General features: G+C 51.4%; 1 protein-coding gene across 1 annotated transcript; it reads right to left on the minus strand.

The window, feature by feature from the left end:
* Positions 1 to 1,112: 1,112 nt before the first annotated feature.
* Positions 1,113 to 22,996, minus strand: SDC3 (syndecan 3). The gene is made up of 5 exons (XM_015883678.3): positions 22,902 to 22,996; positions 8,545 to 8,662; positions 7,760 to 8,370; positions 6,039 to 6,309; positions 1,113 to 5,768 (listed from the first exon to the last, which is right to left on the minus strand). Exons 1-5 carry the CDS (start codon positions 22,962 to 22,964, stop codon positions 5,602 to 5,604), a joined length of 1,230 nt encoding a protein of 409 aa, XP_015739164.2. The 5' UTR covers positions 22,965 to 22,996; the 3' UTR covers positions 1,113 to 5,601.
* Between the last annotated feature and the right edge of the window lie 900 nt (positions 22,997 to 23,896).

Raw genomic sequence — 23,896 nt, forward strand, 5'->3', positions numbered from 1 at the left:
GCTGCTCATTCCTTATGTCCTGATCCAGCTTCTCATCTGGATCTATGCTTCTCGCACTGCATGGACCCTGTTGTCAGGTTTGGCCTTGCTGCCTTTCTGCTTCATCTCTTTGGGAAGAGATGTGGGAGCTGCTCCCGCTCATCCTTGCTGGATTTCTCATTAGGCTGGGAGTTGTTTCCTATCCCATCTAGAGCCTGGGCATCTTTTGCAACATGTCTTTTGGATCATAGATACAAGGATCTCCCCAGGCATTGAGGGCTTTGAGGAAATTCACCCATGATAGCAGTGGTAATCTTGTCCCCCTCATTCCCATTCAGGGCTGACACATGAAGACCTTAGAGTCATAGATACATTAAGGTTGGAGAGGACCTCTAAGATCACCAAATCCCTCCCCAACCCATCCCCACCATGCCCACTGAGCATGGCTTTCACTGCTACATCTCTACAGCTCTTCATCACCTTCACGGATGGTGACACTACCACTTTCCTGGGCAGTCTCTGCCAATGCATTTCCTCTTGGCATGGCAGAATCAGCCCTGCAGCCATGTGCACTGTCCCCTTTCATCTCAAAGGACATCATCTTTCCCAGCTGAACCCCATGAGGTGATCAGCACTGGGCACCCAGCTGAGCACTGATGTTCTTCTCATGCCATTGCTTCTGAAGCATGTAAGAGTTATTTCCCTTGGCCCAGTACTTTGCAAAATGAAGCATCAAATAATTTTGGACATTCCAGACATCATGAACATTTATAATTAGTTTCTTACAGGGAGCCCATTTTTATGTCTCACAAACCCCACTGCTCATCTCCAGCAGTGCCCAGTGCTCAGCCACTTGCTGGAGATACATGCGGACATGGCAACACTTGAGCATAAAGGGACATAGTGGCCACATCCTGGGGACACCCACTCCTCCCTGCACCCTGGTCACATGCATCAGGGGCAGTGCTGTGGCTCATCAGCATCTCTGTTGCATTGCTGTGGAGACCATTAATTAGCTTCCAGCCCTCACCCGCCACTATCGCACCCCAACAAGTGGCATATTCTCCCCTTGCATCTCACACTGGTGTGGCCAAAACCTGTGGCAACAAGAAACAGGCAAAGCCCTGAGCAGGCAATGTTTAAATGACTTTATTTTTATATTTTTTTGTTCTTTTATAAATGGGCACAGCACAGAAATAATTAAAAAAAATAGACAGTACCATTACAGTGCTAAATCCATTGGCAAAGATTATTTTTATAGTCTTTTTTATTATTATTATTATTATTATTTTTAAAGTTTTGGCCATTGAGTAAGAACAAAAACAGTTAACAAACATTTTGTTTTATTTTTCTTTTTTTTTTTTTTTTTTTTTAAACAGACACTATGAAGCAATTTAAGTACTAAACTCTAGGAGAGTTATGTACATACAAAAAAAGGTCCTGTTTAAGATATGCTTCCTATTAAAAATATTTACATGCATTTTTTTCTTTTCCCCTCCCATATTTATCGAAAGGTAAAACACTCATAGCTCTTTTTACTGTCAAAGAGTTTTCATTCTCCTATTGGGAATTGAAGTCAGCTCCAGAGAAAAAGAGAAGTGGAGCTCACACATTGACGGGTTTTCCTTTTTCTTCATATTATTTAAATTTTCTGGAAAGGGATAATTTTCTGGACATATATCAGAGGGTTTTCTTAAATTATTATTATTTTTATTATTTTTTTTTCTTTTTGATTTATACAAGGATGTTTCATGGTTATTTACAGAAGGACCGATGGGCGGTGATTTATCCTGGTTGGTGAGCACTAAGCACATGGTTTTAAAAACGTTCTATCAAACTGCAATGGATACGTTTATTTTTAAAGTCAGCATTTCTGTCAGTTTTGATTGTCAGCTGTACATTTATGCCTTAGACCAGGGGGTGATTAACACCCAGAGGGTCACTGGTACCCCTGAGGTCTTTGGAAATGCAGTGATGGAGCTGTTTGCGAGGTGCGGGGGGGATAAATCTGGGCATTGCACAGGCGTCTCCTAGGATGAATTTTAACAAAGTAATTAAAAAAATTATATATATATTAAAAAAAAAAAAAGAAGAAGAAGAAGAAGAAAATCTGCTAACTCCAGACTGAGACTTCTCTATAGGGACAGAGTGTGGGTACGGCCAAGGAGCTGCAGGCACAGTACGTGGGGGGAAGCCACGTGGGTTTGGGGGTCTCACTGTGGGTTTTAGGCTCTGTTTCAGCTCCGGCCATGGAAAGGGGCAAGTGGCAGCAGGGCTCCTTGCCTAAGCTCTGGTAAAGCTGGGGAGGCAGGACCATCTCCTTGCCCCCATAGAAAAGGTGAAGGAAGGAGCCCCCAGCACCCCTTCCTTGTTAGGTGCAGTTTGCATTGAAGCTGTGTACGTTTGTGTGCTTTGCACACACACGCATATACATATATACATATATATTAATTACATACACATATATATACATACATACACACATGCCACAGACATCCCCACCGCCTCAAGTGGAAACTTCAGTTGTGAATTCTCAGCATCATTCTGGGAGCTGACAGAGCCCCACGGAAAGCTCCAAACCCAGATGTGGTTATAAAAAGGAAAGGAACACATAAACCCATCTGTTTGCTCAGTGATGGGTTTGCTTCCATTATTGCCTCCATGCTGATGGCTCTCGGTAGAGGTTGGACAACTCTTGAGAGCAGGAGCCCAGAAGGGGGATTTTATCACCCAATAGGCAAAATGGGGAGGGAACGGGAAATTCATGTCAAGTCCTGCTGCTAAGTCTTGAAAGGTCCAGAATGAAAGACTTCAGAGGTGACCCAAACCCAGCCATTAAATGCCAGCCTGAGTCCTGCCACTGCCTGATGCCACCTGTGTCCCATTGCTCTCCTAAAATATAGCAGCTTGCACAGCAAAAGCTCTTCCACCAAAGACATGGGGAAGCAGAAGGAAAAGCCTTTCTGCACAAACAGGGCTGCTTACATCCTCACAGCACCATCAGTTTTTGTCCTTCCCCATTACACAGAAGTGATGGTGTCTGTATTTCTTTGGAGCTGAACTTGGTCAGCTCTGTCCCACCAGACTCATTTCCACTTCCAGAGGAACCCTCCTTGTGATCACATCTCTGCTGCGTCTGAGCAACCATGTAGAAGAAGAGGACAACGAATGAAGCCTGGTCAGCTCTAATTACGAATTTAATTGGCTTCACCTTCTTTTTGGCCTGCAGACTTCTGCTTTTAATGGCTGTAAGAAGATCTGCCCAGCTCCTCTCCCTGCTGCCAGCCTTCCTCACTTCTGGAACTGTCACGGATTTAAGTGCCAGGATTACAACTTAACACCAGCTGAGCGAACCAAGGTTAAGCTTGAGTGAATAAAAAATTGTATTATAGAAGTTCAGGCTATTAAGGGGGGGAAAAATGGAATGAAGAAGATTAGGGAAGCAGCTAAGAAAAGCAGCATTTAAAAGATTAAGCTGGGAGGGTTGACTTTTTTTTTCCCCTAACGTAAGCTCAAAAGATTAAGTCCACGTTATTCCAAAAGACAGTGATTTTGGGTGGCCTGGATGCCTGCCATGCCCAACTCATGCTACCATGGAGAGGTTCTATTTCTGCCATGCACCATCAACCTGGGCCATTTTGGGAACAGAGCACAAAGCCATTAAGCAATCCCCTTTGAGCAGCTTGGAAGTGGCCCTTGGGGCCAACAGCCTTCCTCAGCCACGTGGTCACCTTCAGAGCATCCTCATCCTCATGCTGACAGAACTAAAAATGGGTGCATATATACACACACATACACCAGCACCTTCAGCATCCCATCCAAGGCAGCCAACAGAACAGCCTTCTCTTAACACAGAGAACAAAAACGACAACTGTTTTGCGGCTGACTTCTCTAAAACTGGGATTGTTACAGTTGGGCTGTGCTCCTTACTGTGGAATAAGAACATCAATGAGCTCAAGGACTGAATGCTGATGTGCAAACCTCAGCAGACCCAGCTCAGCCATTGTACACAGTGCAATGATAAGTTACAGGGGTTTCATTTCACAAATATATAAAAAACTGTGTATGTATGTGCATGTATATATGCATGTGTATATATATGTACATACATATACATACGCATTCAGTCTCTCAAATTCCCAACATAAAAAGGATCTCTGCTGTCTTGCAGTCTCCAGCAGGGTGATAAATCCCTGTATTCACTCACATTCTGAAGGGGACAAAGTGCTACTGTGCCCATGCAGGTCAATTCATGGTGCAACAGAGTTGGAGGAACTGATATTTTTGTTGTTCTACTCTTTAAACTGCTCTAAGAGTAAAGCCAACATCTCCACAGGACACTGCCAAGATTGCAGCCATCGTTAAAAAAAGATCCTCAGCTGCATGGCAAGCAGTGCTAATTAAAAGCCAGCTAATTGAAATATCTAATTGACTTTTCTGTGCAGAGAGCTCACTCCAAAATCCGGCCCTTCTCAAAGGGGAGGGTTGAGGACCGACAGAACGGAGAGCACTATGTGTTTGATGACAGCTTCTGGGCTCTTTGCTTGTGGGCTGATCCCCACGGGAATCAAAATTCAACAAAAGGAATAGAAATGCTTAGCACTGGGGCTCACTAAAGCCATGCAGACGATCTACTCTGCTCCAAGATGCCCCTAAACAGCTCCATGTTCCTGTGGTTGGGTCCTCGTGCCTGACTCATGTCATTTAGTGCCTCTGCTTCTCCTTCCTTTCCTTGCTGAGCTGCAGGACACCACCCCAGCCAAGCATGTTTGCATTCCCACCCCATGTCAGCTCCCCACCAAGCGCCATCCCACACCATTTGAAAATCAGTGCTATGCAAGCTGAGCTTTATTTGTCACAGTGAAAACCCAGCAAAAGCACAGGCCCTGCTCCACACCACACCAACACCACATGGGTTCTAGAGATGTTGGGTCTCTGGCCGTGCATAACGATGCAGTAAAGGATGCTGGTGGCCGGAGCGGATCCACATGAGGAACCCAAACATGTTTTCTTGGTGTTCCATGAATTCTCCAGATGGGAGCTGGCCGTGATTCCAAGAGCAAATCCCAGGGCTCCAGGTATTCCAGCCCCTTGTGCTTTTTCAAGGTTCAAAGCATATCTGAGAGTTGCATCCTCTTTTCAAACAGAAGCTGGGAGCAAAAGGGAATTCCTGCAAAGTAACCAGCTCCATTCAAAAAATAAAAGAAAAATAAGAAAAAACAAAAAAGAAAAAGAGAGAGAGAGAAAAAAGCCTCCTTTCTTTCCAACAGGAAAAAAATAAAAAATAAAAGACAGAAAAAGAAGATAAATCCAAACCCTGCACCCTAGGGTTGGTACAAGGTGTCCAGATCCCAGAGTCCACCATAGAGGTGGGAAAAGCCCCATGAGCTCCATCCGCCATCCTCAACGTGGCAATCTCCTCGCGCCAAAGGTACGGTTTCTCCTTTTGTGTTTGTTTGTTTTTTGTTGTTCATTTGTTTGTTGTTTTGTTGTGTTTTTTTTTTTTGCTTTTTAAATTCACAGTCTGATCCAAAAGAGAAGAGAGATAAAGAGACGGGATGGAGGAGAAGAGGGAGAGTTTGGAGCAGGAGCAGGGAGCATGAGGCATGCCAGGCTCTCGTCCTATGCGTAGAACTCCTCCTGCTTGTCCGGCTTCTGGTAGGTGACATTGGCTTGTTTGGGTTCCTCCAACGTATAGCTGCCCTCATCCTTCTTCTTCATCCGGTAGATGAGCAGCATGACAAGGAAGGCAGCAAAGAGGGCTCCCACCACACCGCCGACAATCACAGCTGAAACAGAAAGCAGCACAGCTGTCAGGAGGGGAATAGAGCCGGGTTCTGCTTGGTTTTGTGCTTTATGAGCAGAATTCACGCTTAAAACTGAACGTGAGGGTGGTGGCCTTGTGCAGTTTGCGTGATTTGAGGAGCTTCAACAGTGTGCTGGTTACTGGTAAAGGATAGACAGGACTCACCTACTGGGGCAGGTGAGGTTGTGTGTGCCAGCACCCATCCCAGGCCAAACCCTCCATCCCACCACCAACCCATGTCTTCCTCTCTCACCTATCAACACTTCCTTCCTCTCCAGGATGTTCTTCTGGGGGAGTTGAGCAGCCGAGCTGCCTGATTCTATCGTGTTGTCGATGAGCCCTGGCTCTGCATTCTTGCCCAGCCCCGGTGCTGCTGGTGGTGTCACCACTGCCACCACCTCATTGCCCAGCTCAGGACGAGTTGTCTCCTCCTCCTCCTGGATCTCGAAGTCCCCGCTGGGGCCACTACTGGTTGGGACTTCCAGGTCACTGTCGAGGACCGTCGTCAGCTCCCCTGGCTCCACCTGGAGGAAAGGACAAGGTGGAGCAGGGGACAAGGACTTACAGGTGGTTTGTGTCTCCAGCAGCAGCAGTGTGGCTGGAGGAAGGACACTGTGATACCATGGTGGTGAACATGATGGTTAATGTTGGAGTATCCCTTCCCTGCGTCACCAAAGTGGGTAGCTGTATTGCAGAGAGCAATACAATCCCACATCTTGACTGTCACCTAAAAGATAAGGTCTCTTAAGCCAAGCAGGACCATTTTTGGCCAGTCCCCATCCAGGTGCCCCTGAGACACACAAGCTCCCACCTATGGCCTCCTACAGAGACCTAAGGAGGGTCCCATTACCCTGTTCTCCTCCAGCCCAATCCTCATCTATACACTGCCTCCTACACATGCCCACACTCAAAGCTTCCTTGGGGACAAATCCACCCTGACCTGCCCCCTCACCCTGCTGCATGCTGAGCTGATCCCACAGAGCATCACTAAGGAAAGCACTCCCAGAACATCTCTTTTATGGGGCAAATGGCTCTCTCAGCCCATTACAAATGGGGATGAGCAATAAGCTGGTTTGGGATGAAACCAAGGCGGATGAAACAGAAACCTCTCCATGTCACAGTGCCCCTGGCACAGCACACGGCTCACTGCTTCCACAAGCACGTGGATTTGTGACAGAGATTAACTGAAGGTCAGCGGGAGCCCGGAGCGCTACGCACATACATACGTACCCGGAAAAGAGTGACTAGTTTAGACAAATCACTCCACCTTTCAGTCAAAGCCGTTTTCAAAAGGCCCCTTAGGGGCTCTGAATGAGAGACGGTGCAGTGGATTAAATCCCCCCACCCTAAAAGCCCGATGGGCTGCAAATGCTCAAGCTGGAACTGCAGAGTGATTGGGTCTGCCAGTTCCAGTCTGTGAGCTGAGCTGTAGGACAGTGAGCTCACTGCACCCAAGGGAAAGCCCCTCTTTGCCCCCACACTGCCCTCCTATTACTTGGGGAAGAAGCTCTGGAGCATCTGTCATCAACCCTATCCCTGTGCTCTACCTATGCTGGAGGTAGAGAAGGTTCAGGATGGATATTAGGAAGACTTTCTTCTCTGAAACAGTGATGCATTGGAACAGGTTATCCAGGGAAGTAGTGGAGTCACAATTCGTGGAGATGTTGAAGAAATGTGGAGATGTGACACTGAGGGACGTGGTTAGTGGGCATGATGGGGATGGGTTGAGGTTGGACTTGGTGATGTTAGAAAGCTTTCCCAACCATAATGATTCTATGATTCTATACCCCCACCCTTCCATCTTCCCTCTCCATCCCCCAAAACATTCAGCTCTCTTCAGAGATGGGAAGAGCCCAACCTGGCCTGACCTGGGCAGCTGGCTTCAGCCACCCTAAGGGCTCCTCATCACCATCTCCTGGCTTCACACATTGTCCATGAGCCCTTCAGCAGGTGAGAAGTGCTCCTGCCTCCTACCTGGGGGGCTTCTGTGGGTGGCAGCGTGGTGGGACTGGAAGGTAAGGCAGTGCTTTTTTCCGTGGGTTCTGCAGTCCTGGAGGTGCTTGGTTTTGGCAGGGACCTCGGCTTGGCTGTGCTGGAGGGGACAAGCCGTGATGTGGTCACCTCTGTCAGCACACTGGTTTTGGGGATGGAGGTAGTGGGCGTCTCCAGGGTGGTGGCCCGGGTGGTGGCTGCCTTGGTGACAAAGGGAGGCAGGAACCTCTGGGTAGTGGTGGGCTTGGAGGTGGCCACGGTGGTGCTGACGGTGGTGGTGGTTGTGGTGGTGGTGGTGGTGGCAGCTGTGGTGGTGGTGGCAGCCGTGGTGGTGGTAGTGGGGGAGTCACTGGCAGTGGTACTGGTGGTGGTTGTTTTCCAGCTAGGGATCACTGGTGCTTCTGTTATCTTGGGGATGTACAAGACGCTGGTTGTTTGCTCAGGAGTCGTGTCCTCAGTGGGGAACAGCTCAAAGGGTGTTGCCATGGGCTGGACCAAGGTGACAGGCAGCACGGCCACTGTGGTGGGCAGTGGGATGGATGTGTCCGTGGTGAGGCTGACCGCTGTCTCCAACCCCGACTCCTGCTCAAAATCTGGAAGAGTTAGAGAAGAGCAGAGGATGAAGTGGGCATTTCCCAGGACTGGCTGTCCATGCAGCCTCACAATCAAAAGTTAGGGCAATCCATTCCCCCCATCCACAGCTTGAGTCCCACCAAATCCCAACCCATGATCTCACACCCTTGCCTGGGAGCCCTGCAGCTACTTACAGCCTGAGCCAGAGCCCGAGTAGATGTCATCCAGTTCATCGTCCCCAAAGGGATCATCATCCCCAGAGCCTTCCAGGTCCACTGGTCTCTCGTAGTTCTCATTGCGCCAGCGCTGAGCCTGAAGCCAAGCAGAAGATGAATTAACCTACTGCAGTGGGCACCACAGGGTGGGGTTAAATGGGATGGGATGGGATAAGGAGAGACACACCAAGAGAGCACCAAGGGAGGGGACTGCAGGCAGTGCTCTCCAGTTGAGCTGCTCCAAACTGCTTAAACTGCTTCCCCCCCCCCAAAATAATTCCCTGTTGCAAATCAAAGCTGACAATGTGTGGAAAGTGCACATGGACTCTGATAACATTTCCTATGGAAAGAGCCCTCTGGAAAAGGGGGGGGGGAAACAACCAAACTGCAGCTCTCTGTTGTTTCCTTTTAGAGGATTTTCACGTGATTTCTGGCATAGGTGTGACATTAATGCACACTATCAGCTGCCACAGCCTGGAAAGTGACAGCATGACACGATGTCAAACTTCAGATTTTCTGCTGCTCCATGGCGCTGCCAAGACTTGAAGGGCCCTCTCTCATAGGTCTTTTAAGCATCTTGTTTTGCAGATCAAAGTCTCTCCTGTTTGCATTGTAAGGAAACAGTTTGACACTTCATTACAACACAAACAAGGAGGCTTTGATCAGTAAGATAGCATCAGATGTTTTAAGATGTAACAAGCCAGGCTGGTGCTTGCACTTCAAGTGAAGGGGTGGAAGGGCCCCCTTTGCTATTATGGGATTGTACCTCTCCGTAACAGCTTTGAGTTTCTTTGTTTCTATTGCAGATTGAAATAAAAATGGGTTTTGAAATGTTAAAATGGTTCCGAGTGGGGCAAGCTGAGGAAGTGCCTGTTGGTCAGGCTCCTGCTGCCTCCTCACCCCTCATTTCCCTCCTTGGAAATCAAGGTGGCCATAATTGGTGATAACAAGATGAGCACAAGAGATTTTATATTCATTGCACTGATTTGTACAGCATCAAGCACCAGCTTCTGGAGGGGAGAAGGTAAAAAGCAGAGAAGAACTGATAAACAAAGGCTGAGTGCAAACGACATTGCTAAATAAGCAATGTCTCAACTGCAAGGCCTGGGGGTTGGGAGAAGAAACATTTGGAGCTGCTTTCATTTGCCTTTTGAATCCTGTGCTTGTTGAGTGTAGCGTGGCCAGACTTTAAAGCCTTGCAAAAGACAGAGATGCCCAAAAACTTACATCTGTCTTCTGTTAAGAGCCTGTTAGGAGACTAAGCCTGTCGTTTAATCCTAGACCACAGCAATTTTTTATGCTAATAGCACTGAGGCTCACCAGGAAATGAGGAGCCCATAACACAGGCGCACCCCAGCCCACCCTTCAGCCCTGCTGGATGACCTGTTGAGATCCCCAAAGGTCATATTCTCTCTGCTTGACCTGCACAGCCTCCTTGTAATGGGAGCCACATGGCCCGGCTCTGCCGAGCTCATTTCTCTCTTAAATTGGAACCAGATGAAGCAGCTCCAACCATCACTTCCCAGGGCTTGGATGGGGAAATGAAAATGCAGGAGCATGGGCCCAGCATGTGCCCATCCATTCCTCCATCCATCCATCCATCCATCCATCCATCCATCCATCCATCCATTCAATGGATGGAGTCTTGGCTGAGCCAGCATGTGCCCCAGATGCATTTTGCCCAGAAGATGTTAGAGCAATGCAGTGATGCAAATGGGTACATGTAGTGTGTGTCCATCCCATTGCAAAGAACCAAATTCAGCTGAGCAAGGGAGTGGACAGGACCATTTAGTCAAAGCAACTTGGGCAGTTGTTGGTGCAATTTGCAAGCAGGGCTTCTTCCTGGTGGTCCCATGGTGACGAATCACTGGGAAGGTCTTGGAGATGATGGTGATGAGTGCACAAGGGCATCAACACCCAGCTACACAAAGAACACAGCCAACTCCATCGCTCAGTGGGGCTGAGCCCAGTTAGACTCAACAGTGATGGGGATTAATTACACTTGCCTCAGAATGAGCTGCATCTGTGCCATGCCAAGGCATAGCTCATTTGCCTCCCTGCTCCCCACAGCAAAGGCAACGGCCAATTTACTTCCAGCTGCCTGATACTCCTATGGACACATGATGACACTGACCCACTGTCCCCTTGATGCTTCCACACTGTGGCTTGGCAGGGCCAGCTGGGAACCACAGCCAAGGGGCTGCAGCAGCAGAAATCACAGCCAAGTTCTGCACTAAGAGCCTTGGAAAGTGAATGAGAGCTCAGACCCTTTGGCCCAGCCCCATCAGAGCTGAGCTGGAGATTAGAGAGGCTTCAGTCCCTCCGTGCTATCCATGTGCCTCTACCTCCCAGCAGAGCGGATGTCCCTCTCTGTCCTCTCCCTTTATCAAGACAGGTGACATCATTTTACAGAGGGAAAAATGTGCTGATTGGGAACAGGGTCCCACTGACATGCCCAGCATTGCAGTGCTGGGTGTTTGCTGGGAAACCAAGGATCCAATGTGACCTGCCACCTCCTGCATGACCCTGCACATCTCTGGACATATCCTGCTGCCAAAGGTCTGCCTTGCACTCTGGGAGGAAGGATGCCTTATAAATCTATCCTTAGTGGCAGGGAGAGGCTGGCAAACCTCCCTAGGATGCTCTCAGGTCCTTCTCTGGTAGCCATCGGCATGGCAACAGTCGCTATGGAAACCACCTCCATGGCGACGCAGCATCCATCGAGTGTGCAGGCGATGGGTGATTTCCTTGGGCACACCCACCCCAAACGGCTCTGGGCTTCGTTTCCCAGTGAGGTCATGGGGAAAGGACATGGGGACCCCAGCTGGGAAATGGAATTCTGTATGCCCCACTGGGATCCGGCAGCCAGGGCATCCAGGGAGGATGCCAAAGCCAGTAGCATTGGAAAGCTCAAACAGACTCAGCCCTGCATGCAGGGTCAGCAATCTGTCCGAGGCTGAATGCCATTGTCTATGGGAATACGTGTTAAATTGAGAACAGACCACAGGAAAAGTGTTGATTGTTTCTATGATATTTTCCAGGGGATATTTTCTATTAATCAGTCCTTGAAAGCACCTTTCTGGTGCTTTCTATATAAAACCTTAATAACTCATTCCAGCACATGATTTAGTGATACTATAAACAGTTGAAATAATATTAACTTGCACATAAAGTTGGAACGAAAACATTGTTTCTGAACCCTAAAGACTCCACAATTCTTTTCCCACTATGAAACTGCTGCATTTCCAAGCTTAGATCCATGGCTGAGTTAAAAATAAATGTGTCAGCAAGCTGCTCCTGAGAGCAGGACTGATGGTAGCGACCATGGAGGCTGCTTGAGCTGGAGGTGTCCATAGCAAAGCCAAGTAGAACGGCCAAAAGGCAGTGCTGGATTCTGGGGGTTCAGGATACTGGTGGGAAATGCTCTTCCTGCACATGGGAAGGTTGTATCCTCACCAGGTCCTCAATCCCAGACCAGTCTCATCTCTTAAAGTCATGGAATCATTAAGGTTGGAAAAGATCTCTAATTTCATCTGTCCACCTACCACCAATATTGCCCACTACTCCACATCCCTAAGCACTATATCTAGACATTTCTTGAATGCATCTATCAGCATCTCCTCCTCCTTGGGATTGCCTGCTTCCAATATCATTTTTTATTCCCATACTTCAGTGGATTAGTGCCAGATCTTACCCCACAGTATAATAAAATATCCCCGAGCCAGAGCTGGCATGAAAAATAGCCAACTTCCCGACATCAATTGTTGCTAACACCTCCTCTCCCAGCACGCTCTGCTTTCACTCTCCAGGGAGATGGAGGGGAAAAGACACAACAACAACCCCCTGAACTCAGTACCACCTCCTGCTGCATGCACAACACCTGATGAAGAGGTACAAATGAGCCCAGTGAATGGGACTGCATCGGGCAGACAAGGATGCTCCATAAAGATGGGGTCAACACAAATGCCAACATCCCCACAAATGGGGTCACCCTAAATGCCAACCACACAACACACAACACCCCAAGTGCCAACCACTCCATGAATAGCGTCACCCCAAATGCCAACTACCTGAGGGATAGAGTCACCCCAAGCACTAACCACTCTACAGATAGGATTCCCCCCCACCCAGGTGCCAACCACATGACAGTTAGGATCACCCCATGTGCCAGTCACTCCATGGATAGGATCACCCCAAGCATCAACCACCCATTGGATGGAGTCACCTCAAGTGCCAGCCACCTTGTGGATGTGTGGTTCTGCACCTCAGAAACAACCCAGCAGCTTAAACACCCCATGTGGGACTTCCCCACCCAGCCCAGAATTGATTTAATTTGCTCGGCTCCATAATCCTATTGCAGCTTAACATGCAAAACCGTCTCGAGCTTTTCTCACTTTCCACAAAGGAGCATTTCAGAGCTCGCTCTCAGAGCTGAGATTCAGCTATCCAAAGAGCTGGAAAATAGGACTTTATCTCTTTTCCCCCACTTCTTGGATTGGAAAGAACCTTAAAGACCATTTAGTTCCAATCTCTGCTGTAGGCTGGTTGCCCTCCCCAACGCCCCTCAGATCAGGCTGCTCAGGGCCCCATCCAGCCTGGCCTTGGGCACCTCCAGGGAAGGGGTGCCATAACTTGTTTGGCCAACCCGAATGTTGGGTTGGGTGCTCCCAGGGGCACGCACTGATTCACTGATGTGGTTTGGTAGGTGTTGCAGTGGGGATACAGTTGGATGGGAGGGTTAATTCTTGAAAAGAAAAATCAGTGTCTAGATTTGGGAAAGAAAAAAAATGGCATTTCCTCTCCGTAGTCTACAGTAGGACTTAAATGATATTTGCCTAACCTGAGCTCTATCTGCTGCAAGTATTTGTTTGCAAATGTAATCAATCTGCTTTCGATAGCACCGTTCAGCCATGCTCCCCACTCTACCATGGCTTTCAGCAAGCCAGTGTGCAATAAAAATGTAATAGAAATGCAATTAATAGGAAAGCAAAAGACACTCCCCTGCACGGAGCAGCTCGAGCATTTAGCAAAGCTTTGCCCTTCTGCAAAGCATGGAGCAGTGGGGACCACCCGAAATGCAGCCCCCAGGACCCCACTGTCTGCACACACCAATAAAGCTCAGGTTTCCAGATGAAAGGAAAGCTCCCAAATCCATCCAAGCGTGGAGCCTTGATCCCAGGGCTGCCATCTCTGGTTACCTTACCCAGGAAGCTCCTCCAGCCCCGCAGGGCTCATTTTACTGAGAAAATAAATGGGTGGGAGGGGTCAGACCCTGCACAAGAGCAAAGTTTCTGCCAATGGACAAAACCAACCAAAGCCCTGGCTGAGCCATCACCAGGAATGGGGGATTTACATCATTTTGGCACGCGATGGGAAACGTTTCAAGTTACCCATCCATGTGTATGTGACCTGGGCTGTAGGCACGTGCGTGCACACATGCACACACAGAGGGGTTATGTTGCTGGAAAGCACTGTTCAAATATTTATACAGCCTAAGCCTCATTGTTTCCTGTCCCCTCCTTTTAATGAAATGTAACTAAACAAGCCGTTTCCATTCTGCCTTTCCAACAATAATTATGGCTGATACACTAAAAGGGATGGCAGCTTTTCAGTGTCATGCTGGAGAGATGGAAGACAGGCGTCCTTGAGGCAACACTTCCTAACACACAGCCCCAGACCCAAACCTTTGAGAGAAGGTGCATATGTTGGTCCTGCACCATCAGAGCAGTGCACCCAGCTGGGATGCTCATGAGGCTGAGATGGCATTGCTTGCAGGAGATGGAAGGGATATTCCAGTGGAGCAGTGTGGTCTCCATCATCCATCTCCATCATCCAAGGTCACAGCAGCACCCAAGGAGTGCTCATCTCCTGAGAGATACCTCTGAAAAGAGGCATGGCTTTCCCAAACTCACTCATCTCCAGACAGAAAGGGAAGGGAAACTGAGGCACACCACTCTGCAAGCCTGCAGCCAACTGAGAGCACGCCCTCATTACACACATCCCCATGGGATGGGCAAAGCCAAAATCTGTGGGTGTTGGTGCACTGGAGCTTAAAATGGGAGAAAGAAAAACCACCAAGAAAACCAACCAACCAACCTACAAACAGCTCATGGTATTGGGGTTCCTTTGGGGTGGGCTGATCAGACCCCATGGGTTTGCACCTCACACCTGCAGATTTTGGATCCTTTTGGTGCTGCTCTCATCCTCCTTGGGGCTTCTTGGAAAGCAAACGTGGGAGCACCCCGTGCTCGCAACCGTGGGCGGTTCAGCGAGGGACAGAGTGGGATTAAGGATGGAGCGCAGGGGATTACCCGCAGCTCCTGGCAGATTGTGTGTGCCATGGGGGAGGGCACAAAGCCCCAGCCCTGTGCATTTGATGGGTTTTATGGTGTAATAAATGGAGGATTTACCTGGGGAGGCTTTGCTAAAATTACACCACAGGCACACATGCAAGCAACGAGCATTCCCAGACATCACCCTGCACACCCCAAAGCACAGCCCAGTGCCTGTACAGGATCACAGCACACAGCCCAGGCTTTGTGATTCTCCCAGCTCCCCTTCCTGCTCGCTTCCAAAAAATATGCACAAGGACACGTGCTTGTAGATAAAGGTGCTATTTTTGGCACCTTACGTCATTAACCTCTGGGATTCATTGCCGCTCGTGGCATCCCCAGGGACATGCTGCAGAAGGGTGCAGCAAGCACAGGGATGGGGGGAAAGACACAAGCAAAGGCCGTGGTTGGTTTGGGCACAGTTTGGCTCAATGCCATGGGAATGAATGTGGAGTTTCCTTCCTCCCATACAAGCTGGGTTTGCAGCATGATGGAGGTGCTACAGAAAGTGTTTGGATGCTCAGAGGATGCTTTGCTGTGCACACTCCATTCCCAGGGATGTCCATGGGGCTCACAGTGAGGATGGAGCAGAGAGGTGGTGTGGATGATTTCCTAATAGATTCCCTGGAAATTAGTGCAGTCAGAGCAACCAACCCAAGGTTGGGCCAGGATCAGCTCCATGCTGACCCTACCCGGCCCTCAGCATTTCCAGCCTCCTACATCTCTCCTATCCCCATGCATCCCAACGTTCCTGGCCAGCCCATTGCTCTGACATGAATTTTTCCAGCTGCAGGAGCAGGAACCCCATGGCCAGGCTTTACCTGGAGAGGAAAGAAATGCTGTGATCCCCTTCCCAAACTGCTTTCCCCGCTCCCAAAAATGATGTCTTTCATTGCTGGCATCCATCACCATCCATTAGCCCAGCCTCATCCTCATGAGGGCAATGGTGACAATGCAGTCCCTTGGGTGACCAATCTGGTGTCACCCAGGAGTCCTCCAGATCCCAATGCCAGAACTCCAAACCACTCATTTCACACCCAGACCACACCACCTCCCTCTCCACTTCCTGCCTGTGCCTTTATCTCCCTTAAGCTGATTGCTGCTGCAGCTCTAGGCTCGAGCCCTCCCTGCAGTGAACCCCAGGTGATGTGGGTGCTGCTAGCAATCCCAGTCTGGTGGCATTATAGGGATTTACAGCATGAAACACAGCAATGTGCCACTCAGAGCAGCCTCCAACCCAGAGCATCCATCTAGGGCTCTCCATTGGGAGGTGCCCCCATCCTCTAGCACATTCCCAGCCTCAGTATGGAGGTCTGAGCCAAACCTTCCTTAAATGAGGGTGAGAGATGCCCACAGGGTGTTCTCCCTCTCTTTTTCCATCAGCACAAATGTGCCCAACCCAAGTCGTGGCACCCATCCCTGCCACGCCATCCCTGCTGTCCCTGTCCCCAAAGTGGGATCAGGCGAGGCAGGCAGCAGATGGCTCAGAAGCCTAATCCTGTCCAGCATGGACAAGGAGTGGTCCAGGACCTCATCTCCCAGAGGGAAAAACCACAGGGGGCAGGGAGATCCCAAGCAGAGGGATGGCACCAAGACACCAGCCTGTGAGAACCCTAATCTGGAGAGGTGGAAGGACATGGGGTGAATCCTCTCCTGGGCCAATGATGCAAGAAAAAAAGCCATGTGGAATGATGGTGTGTGTTTCCTTATGGGGGATTTGGAGTGATGCACGATGCACTGGCACGTGCTGCACTGCACTGGTCCTACTGCAGAGACGTGGGCGGAAAGCATCCCTGTGGCCAACAACCCATAACACCACCACGGGGCTGAGAGCAAGCAGAGGACCCCAAGGGCAGCTCAGAGAGGTGGGGTGGGGGCAGGCAGCCAGCAGCCCACCCGTCCCAGCGCTGCGCTGTTCCGCTGCTTCACACCCTCTTCCTTTTCCCAGGACGGAGCGCGGAGCACAATGAGCGATTGTTCCCTGGCGCCGCCGGGGAGACCGAAATGACCTCAGCACTGCCGGCGGGAGGAGAGTTTGGGTGGAAATGTGCGCAGGGGATGGGGAAACACGGCCCTGGGGCTGCAATCAGGAACGTAACTGAAAAGCGATCAGGGGGTGCTGGGAGGGAGGCAGAGGCAGGTTGGGCTGGGGGCAGTGCGGCCGTTTGCTGGTGATAGTGCCAAGGATGCTCCGTAGGGTGCTCTGCTCTGAGCCCCAACCCTTTCACAGCCACAGACCCCAAAAGCAAAGTGGGTATCACCATGAATGGGGATTTCCATGAGGAGAGAATCTCTGTCTACCCCAGTGTCAGCGGCTTTTAAAGTAATTCCTGAGGTTCCTGAGGGAGAGCAGCGCTGTCACAAGCGCCCCAAACCTCATCCCAGAGCTGTCACAGCTCAGTTGGAGCCCTGCTGACCCTCTCATGCTGAGCCACATCTAATGAACCTCCTAATAATGATTAATCAGGACTCCATCAGAGCCCCCCACGTGCAGCTTTGCAACTGGGAGATTAATGCAGAATCCCCCACCCAGACTGCAGCCCTCCCCAAACGCTGTTGGACAATGAGGGGGCCCTTTTCCCAGCAGCCCTTCTCCTTGCAGTGTTTAATTAAGGATAATTCATCCAGGGCAGTGCTTTGCTGACTGCTGTCCCAAGCCACAGACCACGGCATTCATGAGCTGCACATGCAAGGGAAGGAGCTGCTGCCCTCCTTCCTCCGAGTTGTCATGGAAATGGTGATGGATGGGGAGGAAGATGCTGCACTTGCCAAAACCAAACGTGCTCACAGCCCCTTCTGCAGTTTTCCAAGGGACCCCAGACCACTCAGAATGAGTGGGGATAACCCTGCATTGGTTTAAAGGGGCCCCACAGGATGGGAACACAACATTTCCAGGGATGGGGATACAGAGGTGCCTCAGTCTGCCCCGACATGCTGTCATTAGGAGGAAGGAAACACCATAGGAGAAAAGCACTGACGCTGATGCAGGCAGGGACGCTCAGCACACCTGGGGCAGCGAGGCGAGACGCCTGGCCCCAGCCCCATAAATTACCTGACTGACATATGTAGGACAACGCCTGCAATGCCAGCGTGGCCACGACCTACTTTTGGAATTCACATCCACGAAGCCACATGTAGGGGTGGGGCTCAGCTCATGTGCCCATGGGCAGCCTCCCTTTCCTGGCACATCCTGAGTTACTCCTACAGATTGATTCAGAGCTCCATCAGCTCTCAGTTACAGTCCCTGGAAGCAGGAGAGGAACAAACAGAAGATGCAAGAGGAGGTATCCCTCATCTGATGCCTCTTTTCTCCATCCAAAGCAGTTTCTGTAGTGCCCAACTGCTGAGAACACAGCAGGACGACACAAAAGGAAAGAGAAGTGTGTTATCTGCCTCTCCTCTGTCATGGCCAAAGAGAGTAGATGGGGGGGAGAGAAATCTGTTTTTTCTGCAAGAGGGTGGTCAGGACATTATTAAAGGGCCAGCATCCCCCCAGGGGGATGGGTATAGCATCCCTACATGGGGTCGGGTACCAGCAATCCTTGCAGGATGATGGGCACAGCATCTCTATAAGGTGATGGGTATGGCATCCCTACATGGTGTTGGGTAGCATCATCCCCACATAGGGTTGGATACAGCATCCCAGCAAAGGTGCTGGACACCAGTAGCTCTATGTGGGGTTGGATACAGCATCCCCTGGTGCAGGCTGCTGCTGAGTCACAGTCCCCTGTGCACACACCCAGCAACCACCCCAGGACACAGCCCCAGCATCCCCCAGACCTGCAGCCCCCCACAGCCCAATAGCTGTCAGGGCAGGAGGGAGACAGAGGCAGAGCTATGCCAAGAGTGGGTGAGCACACTGCCAGGGCACTGAGATGCTGAGGAAGCAGCCCCAGAGCTTCACCCACCCCTCTAACTGCCCCATTCCTGCCCACTGAGCTGGGCCTGGACATCACCCTGCTCTGCAGGACAGGAGGCTGCAGCCCAGCAGAGGATGAAAAACACTCAGAGAAGAGCTGAGCTGGAATTACACACAAGCCATGTGTGTTTGGGTTTGGTGTTGTCTCTTTTTTATCCCCCTCTAATTGCTCCTGCTATTTTAACTGAGACAGACATTTCCTTGATGATTTTCAAGGGCTATAAATGTTTTATGCCCCTGGCACAGCTGATGGGTTCCTCTCAGCTCTTCCCTCTATGGCACTGAGTACCTTTGTCTCCCTTCTTCTCCTCCTGGAAATCAAAGGAATGGGGGGTGCTTCATATCAGGACTTGGGGAATTAATTAGCACTCAACCCATTGCCCTGCTGATGGTTACATGGGAACCATCCCCAGCCAGAACAGTGCTGGGGACACCTCAATCCATGGGGACATCTCAGTGCTGTGGGGACACCTCAGTCCATTGGGACAAAGCAGTGCCATGTGGAAATCCCAATGGCTGGCCAGATTGCACCTCTGCAGCCCCACCCCACAGCCTAATTGCTGCCTGCTGGGCTGCTAACTGTCCAAAACTATTATATGCTGATAAATGGGGAGAAACAGCTCCTTTTTGTGCCAGAGGAAAACAAAGCAAGCAATGACATGGGCTGGGTGCTGAGAGCAGAGGCATCTGGGTGCCATGGTGCAGGTTTCAGCACATCCAGAACGTGTGGTACTTGGTGGCAGGCTGATGTCCCATGACCTTGGCAGTGACATGGGGCTAATTAGAGCCTAATTAGTGCTCATGGATACAAATGGAGGGGATTCTCCATCCCCTTGGCACCCATGCTAAGGATAAGGAGGAGCATCACTCCTACCACCCCAACCAGAAGGAAGCAGCAACCAGTGACAGCTGTGGGGCCAGAGCACAACACACTCACTCCCAAAGCCCCCAAAGGCTCTGAGTGGGCAGGGACTGAAAGTGCCCCATCATCAACCCAAGGCCGACCCATCCCCCAGCGCCATCCAACCCAGCTCAGGTCCCTGTGCTGTATGGCCCCACTTGCTGCAACTCCAAAAAAGGGAACCCCACTCTCTGCCAGACCCAGCTGAAAGCACGGCCAGAGCTGCACAGAATCACCCTGTTTCATCAACAAATACCTGGCAGCTCTGCCTTTTTCCATTGGGATGGAGCCAGGCTTTCGGAGCAAGGCTGAGTGCCGTCCTCCATCCTCCCTCAGCACCCCCCAAAGTGTCACCTCCGGTGTCACCGCAGCCCCAACCTCTCACTATTATTTTGGCAAAGACATGGGCAGAGCATGAAGAAGGAAAATTAAAGGAAAATTAAAGGAAAATTAAAGGAAAATTAAAGGAAAATTAAAGGCTGCACGGCGCTACTTGCCAAAAAGCCTCCAAAAGAAGGCGGAAAAATAGTCATAAATTTCTCCACTAAAAAAGCAACAGCAACAAAAGGAAGGATTTTATGTAGAAATCTATATTTGACCACAATTCCTGCTCTCTTCCCCCAAATTGCAGCCCTTGGGTACATCCCTGTTGTTTCTAAGGGATGCTGGTGTTAGCAAGCAGTGTGCAGGGGAGGCACGACCCTCTCAGCGCTTTGCAGCAGTTGCTTCACCCAACCAGTGTTGCTCATGGAGCAGCGCTGCCTCCCCACTCCTCTTCCTCCTCCAGAAAACAGCATTTTTTGGCTCATAAACTCTCTCGCCAGCAAGTTCTGCTCAATCCCTGCCCCAACCCTGGGAGGTAAAACTGCATTGGGGCCACACATGAGCATCCTTTTCAAGCAGAGCATTACCCCCCATTTCTCAGCAATACAACCCTTCCATTCTCCGGGAAAGAAGCAGCAGCCCTGAGATCTCCACTGTTATTTTTATCTGAAAATGAGCACTTTGAGCAGCAGCCAAACCGTGGGGAGGGAGGGAGGAGATGTTTTGCATCGTGGGGACGTAAACACGGCCAAACTTCCCAGCTCAGGGCTCACATGGTGCTGCGATGCTGGTTGTGGGCAGGGAGGCACTGGGTGGCATTGCTGTAGGGGGGGGTTACCACTGTGATCCCATCACTGCTCACCCCAACTGGTTCTGTTCCCCTCCTCCATGTGCTCCACAAAAGCACATCCCTGTGCCACCCCCACTTGGATCCATTTCTTCCCAGATCCACACTCAGAGCAGTGACCCCCAGCGCTGCCCTTTGCCCGGTGCAGCCCCAAACCCCGCAGGTCCCATCCCTCCCCACAAAGGGCTTTTGCCCCACTCGGCTTTGCACGAGGAGCTCAGCATAAATGTCACATTAATTAACTGAGGGAGATCTCTGCACGGCCACAAAAAGCCCTCTGTTCCGCCCTGCTCTCTGCCTCCCACCTCTGCTTTCCCTGTGGATGCCAACGTGCAGAAGCCGTTCAAATCCCCCCCATGAGCCAAGCTGAGACTTCACACACTCACTGCATGCCACGCCATTCAGATCTCTGCGGACCTCAGGAAGGTGAGATCCCACAGCACCGGGGTGGCACAGAGCTGTCCCACACACCGTGGCTGGGACCCCATCACTGACCCAGGGTGGAAGGAATCAGCTCATCCCCTTCCCTGCCCTCCTCCAGCTGGGAATGGGCTCCCTTCCCTTCTTCCTGGCTCCCAGAACCACTTTCGGATTCTCAAGTGTCTCCTATGGGGTTGAGCTCATTCCCCACCCCATAAGCACAGCAAAGGGTTCCAGATCTCAACCTCAACACAAAGCGAAGCTGTAGGGAAGGGGGTGGGCAGGGATGGCTCAGGAGATCCCAGTGCTGCCTTCCCCAGCCCCAGTGACATCAGCAGAGAGATCCAACATCAGTGCAGTATCACCACATCCTCATGCATGAAGGGATGGGGTGTCCCCAGTCCATATCACACCCCCCTGAAACCATCACACCTGGGGCTGTTTCCAGGCATTGTCCTCATCTTGGAGCCTCCAAGGAGAGGGGAAAAGCAGAGACTTAATCCAACACAACCAAACAACATAGCAGTGATGGCAAAGAGCAGCAGAGTGAGACCTCGGTCCCCTCCTGGTCCCCAACGAACCCCCAAGTGATCCCCGCAGCCCATCAGCCCAACCCACACATCCACCTCCTGCCTCTGCTCCTCAGCAAACAGCTGCACTGCCATCCACCAACTAAAGATCCCCAAGTGGGGAAGGGAGAAACGAAGGGCTCCTTTTGGTCCCAACAAGGAGAGATGGAGTGAGCTGCCAGCCGGACCCCATCCACCCCAAACGAATGGCAAAGTGCAGCATTAAGCTGAATAAAAGCTGCTGGGCGCATCACCCACTGTGTGCATGGAGGGCTGGGCTGCTCACATATCACACACCTCTGGGTGCTTTCAATGAGAGCTCAGCAGCCTCCTCAGAAACAGGGACTTTTGTGAGTGATGCAGCCACCACTGAGAGCCACACAGACACCCCTGGAGCATCTCTGTGCTCAGAACACTCCTGGAGGATCACTAAAGCTGGAGCATCACCAAAGCATCTCCAAACCTGAAGTGCTTTTGGAGCATCCGTGGAGCATCTCCAAACCCATCTGGAGCATCCCTGACCCTGGAGCATCCCCAGCAGTGGGGCTGCAGGAAGGGGAGGTACCAGAAACGAGAAACCCCAAAGGAGCGAGGCGAGCTCGGTGCTATTAAATCCAGCAGGTTGCACGCTGGAAGGCAGCCAGAAATGGGGACTTTTTATCCCTCTAAAAGGACAGGGGAAAAAGAAGAGGAAGGGGCTCCCCACGCTGAACGGGGCGCTGAGTGAGCGCCGCGTCCGGGGGTCGCCACCCTCAGCACCGCCCCACGAGCCGCTCCATCCCCGTAGCGGACCCGACGCTCAAACCATCCCCCAGCGAAGCGCCCTCCCGGGGCGGCCAACACCCCAAAACCCGCCGGCTTCTCCCGAAGGCGTTTCCCCGTGACCTTCAAACGCCATTCCCCGCAGCCTCGACCCCCCTTTATCCCCCCAACCACCGCGCCGTGCTGATCCCTCTCGCCCCCCCACCCCACCCCACCTCACCTCACCCCACCCCACCGCACCCCTCCGTAGCCCCGCACTCACCAGCGCTGTGCGGGCGCTGAGCAACAGCAGCAGCACCGCGAGGCCCCGCAGCTCCGCGGGCATCTTCGTGCCGCAAGGACGGCTCAGCAGAGCGCGGGGGCGGGGAACGGCCTTTGTTGCCGCCGCCCTCCCCGTCCCCTCCCCGCACCGCCGCCCCGCAGGAAGCGCCCGGCCCCGCTCCACGAACCCCGCTCCGCCCGTGTGCGGAAGCCGCCCCGCCCCGGTCCGGCCCCGCACACCGCCACGGTGTGATCGGAGCTGGGGGGGGATGGAGGGGTGTGAGGGGTCGAATTGTATAGATAGGTGTTACCCCAGGGGTGGGAGGGAGAGTGGGGGCCAATGGGGACGATGCGGGGCAATGGAGGGAGGCAGCCGGGGGTAGGGAGTGGGGAAGAAACTCCGGGGTGGGTAATGGGACGTAGAGGTGAATGGGAGGATCCAGGAGCAATAGACAGAGGGACTTCAGGGCAGTTAGAGGGGTATCTAGGAGGAGATAGAGGGCTTGGAGGCTGATAGGGAAGGATGCAGGAGGAGGGTGGTACCCAGGGTAGATGAAGGAGTAGCCAACAGTAGTTAAGGGGCGTGGGAGTAGATAGAGAGGATATAGGGGTAGTTAGGGGAGTACCCAGGGGCAGTTAGAGGGGATGTGGGGGAAATAAGGGTGATCCAGGAGTAGACGAGGGGGCACGGGGACGATCGGGTGTACCCAGGAGTAGAGAAGGGTGCCCAGGGGTAGAAAGGAGGGTATGGGAATAGAGGGGGGTACCCAGAGATAGTTAGGGGAGCACAGGGGATGATAGGGGGAAGACAGGGGTAGTTGGGGAGCATGGAGGCAAATGGGGAGGATACAAAAAGATAGATAAGGGTTATCCCAGTGTAGATGAGGGCATGGAGACAGATAGAGAAGGATGAAGGGGTGGACAGAGGAGCATCCAGGGGTAGATGGGGGTGGGGACAGATGGGGGAACCAAGGGTTAGGATGGATAACAGGGCAT

The sequence above is a fragment of the Coturnix japonica genome, chromosome 17 (genome assembly GCF_054131305.1).
Source record: "Coturnix japonica strain WE chromosome 17, WE-NBRP24, whole genome shotgun sequence".
NCBI classification, from domain to species: Eukaryota; Metazoa; Chordata; class Aves; order Galliformes; family Phasianidae; genus Coturnix; species Coturnix japonica.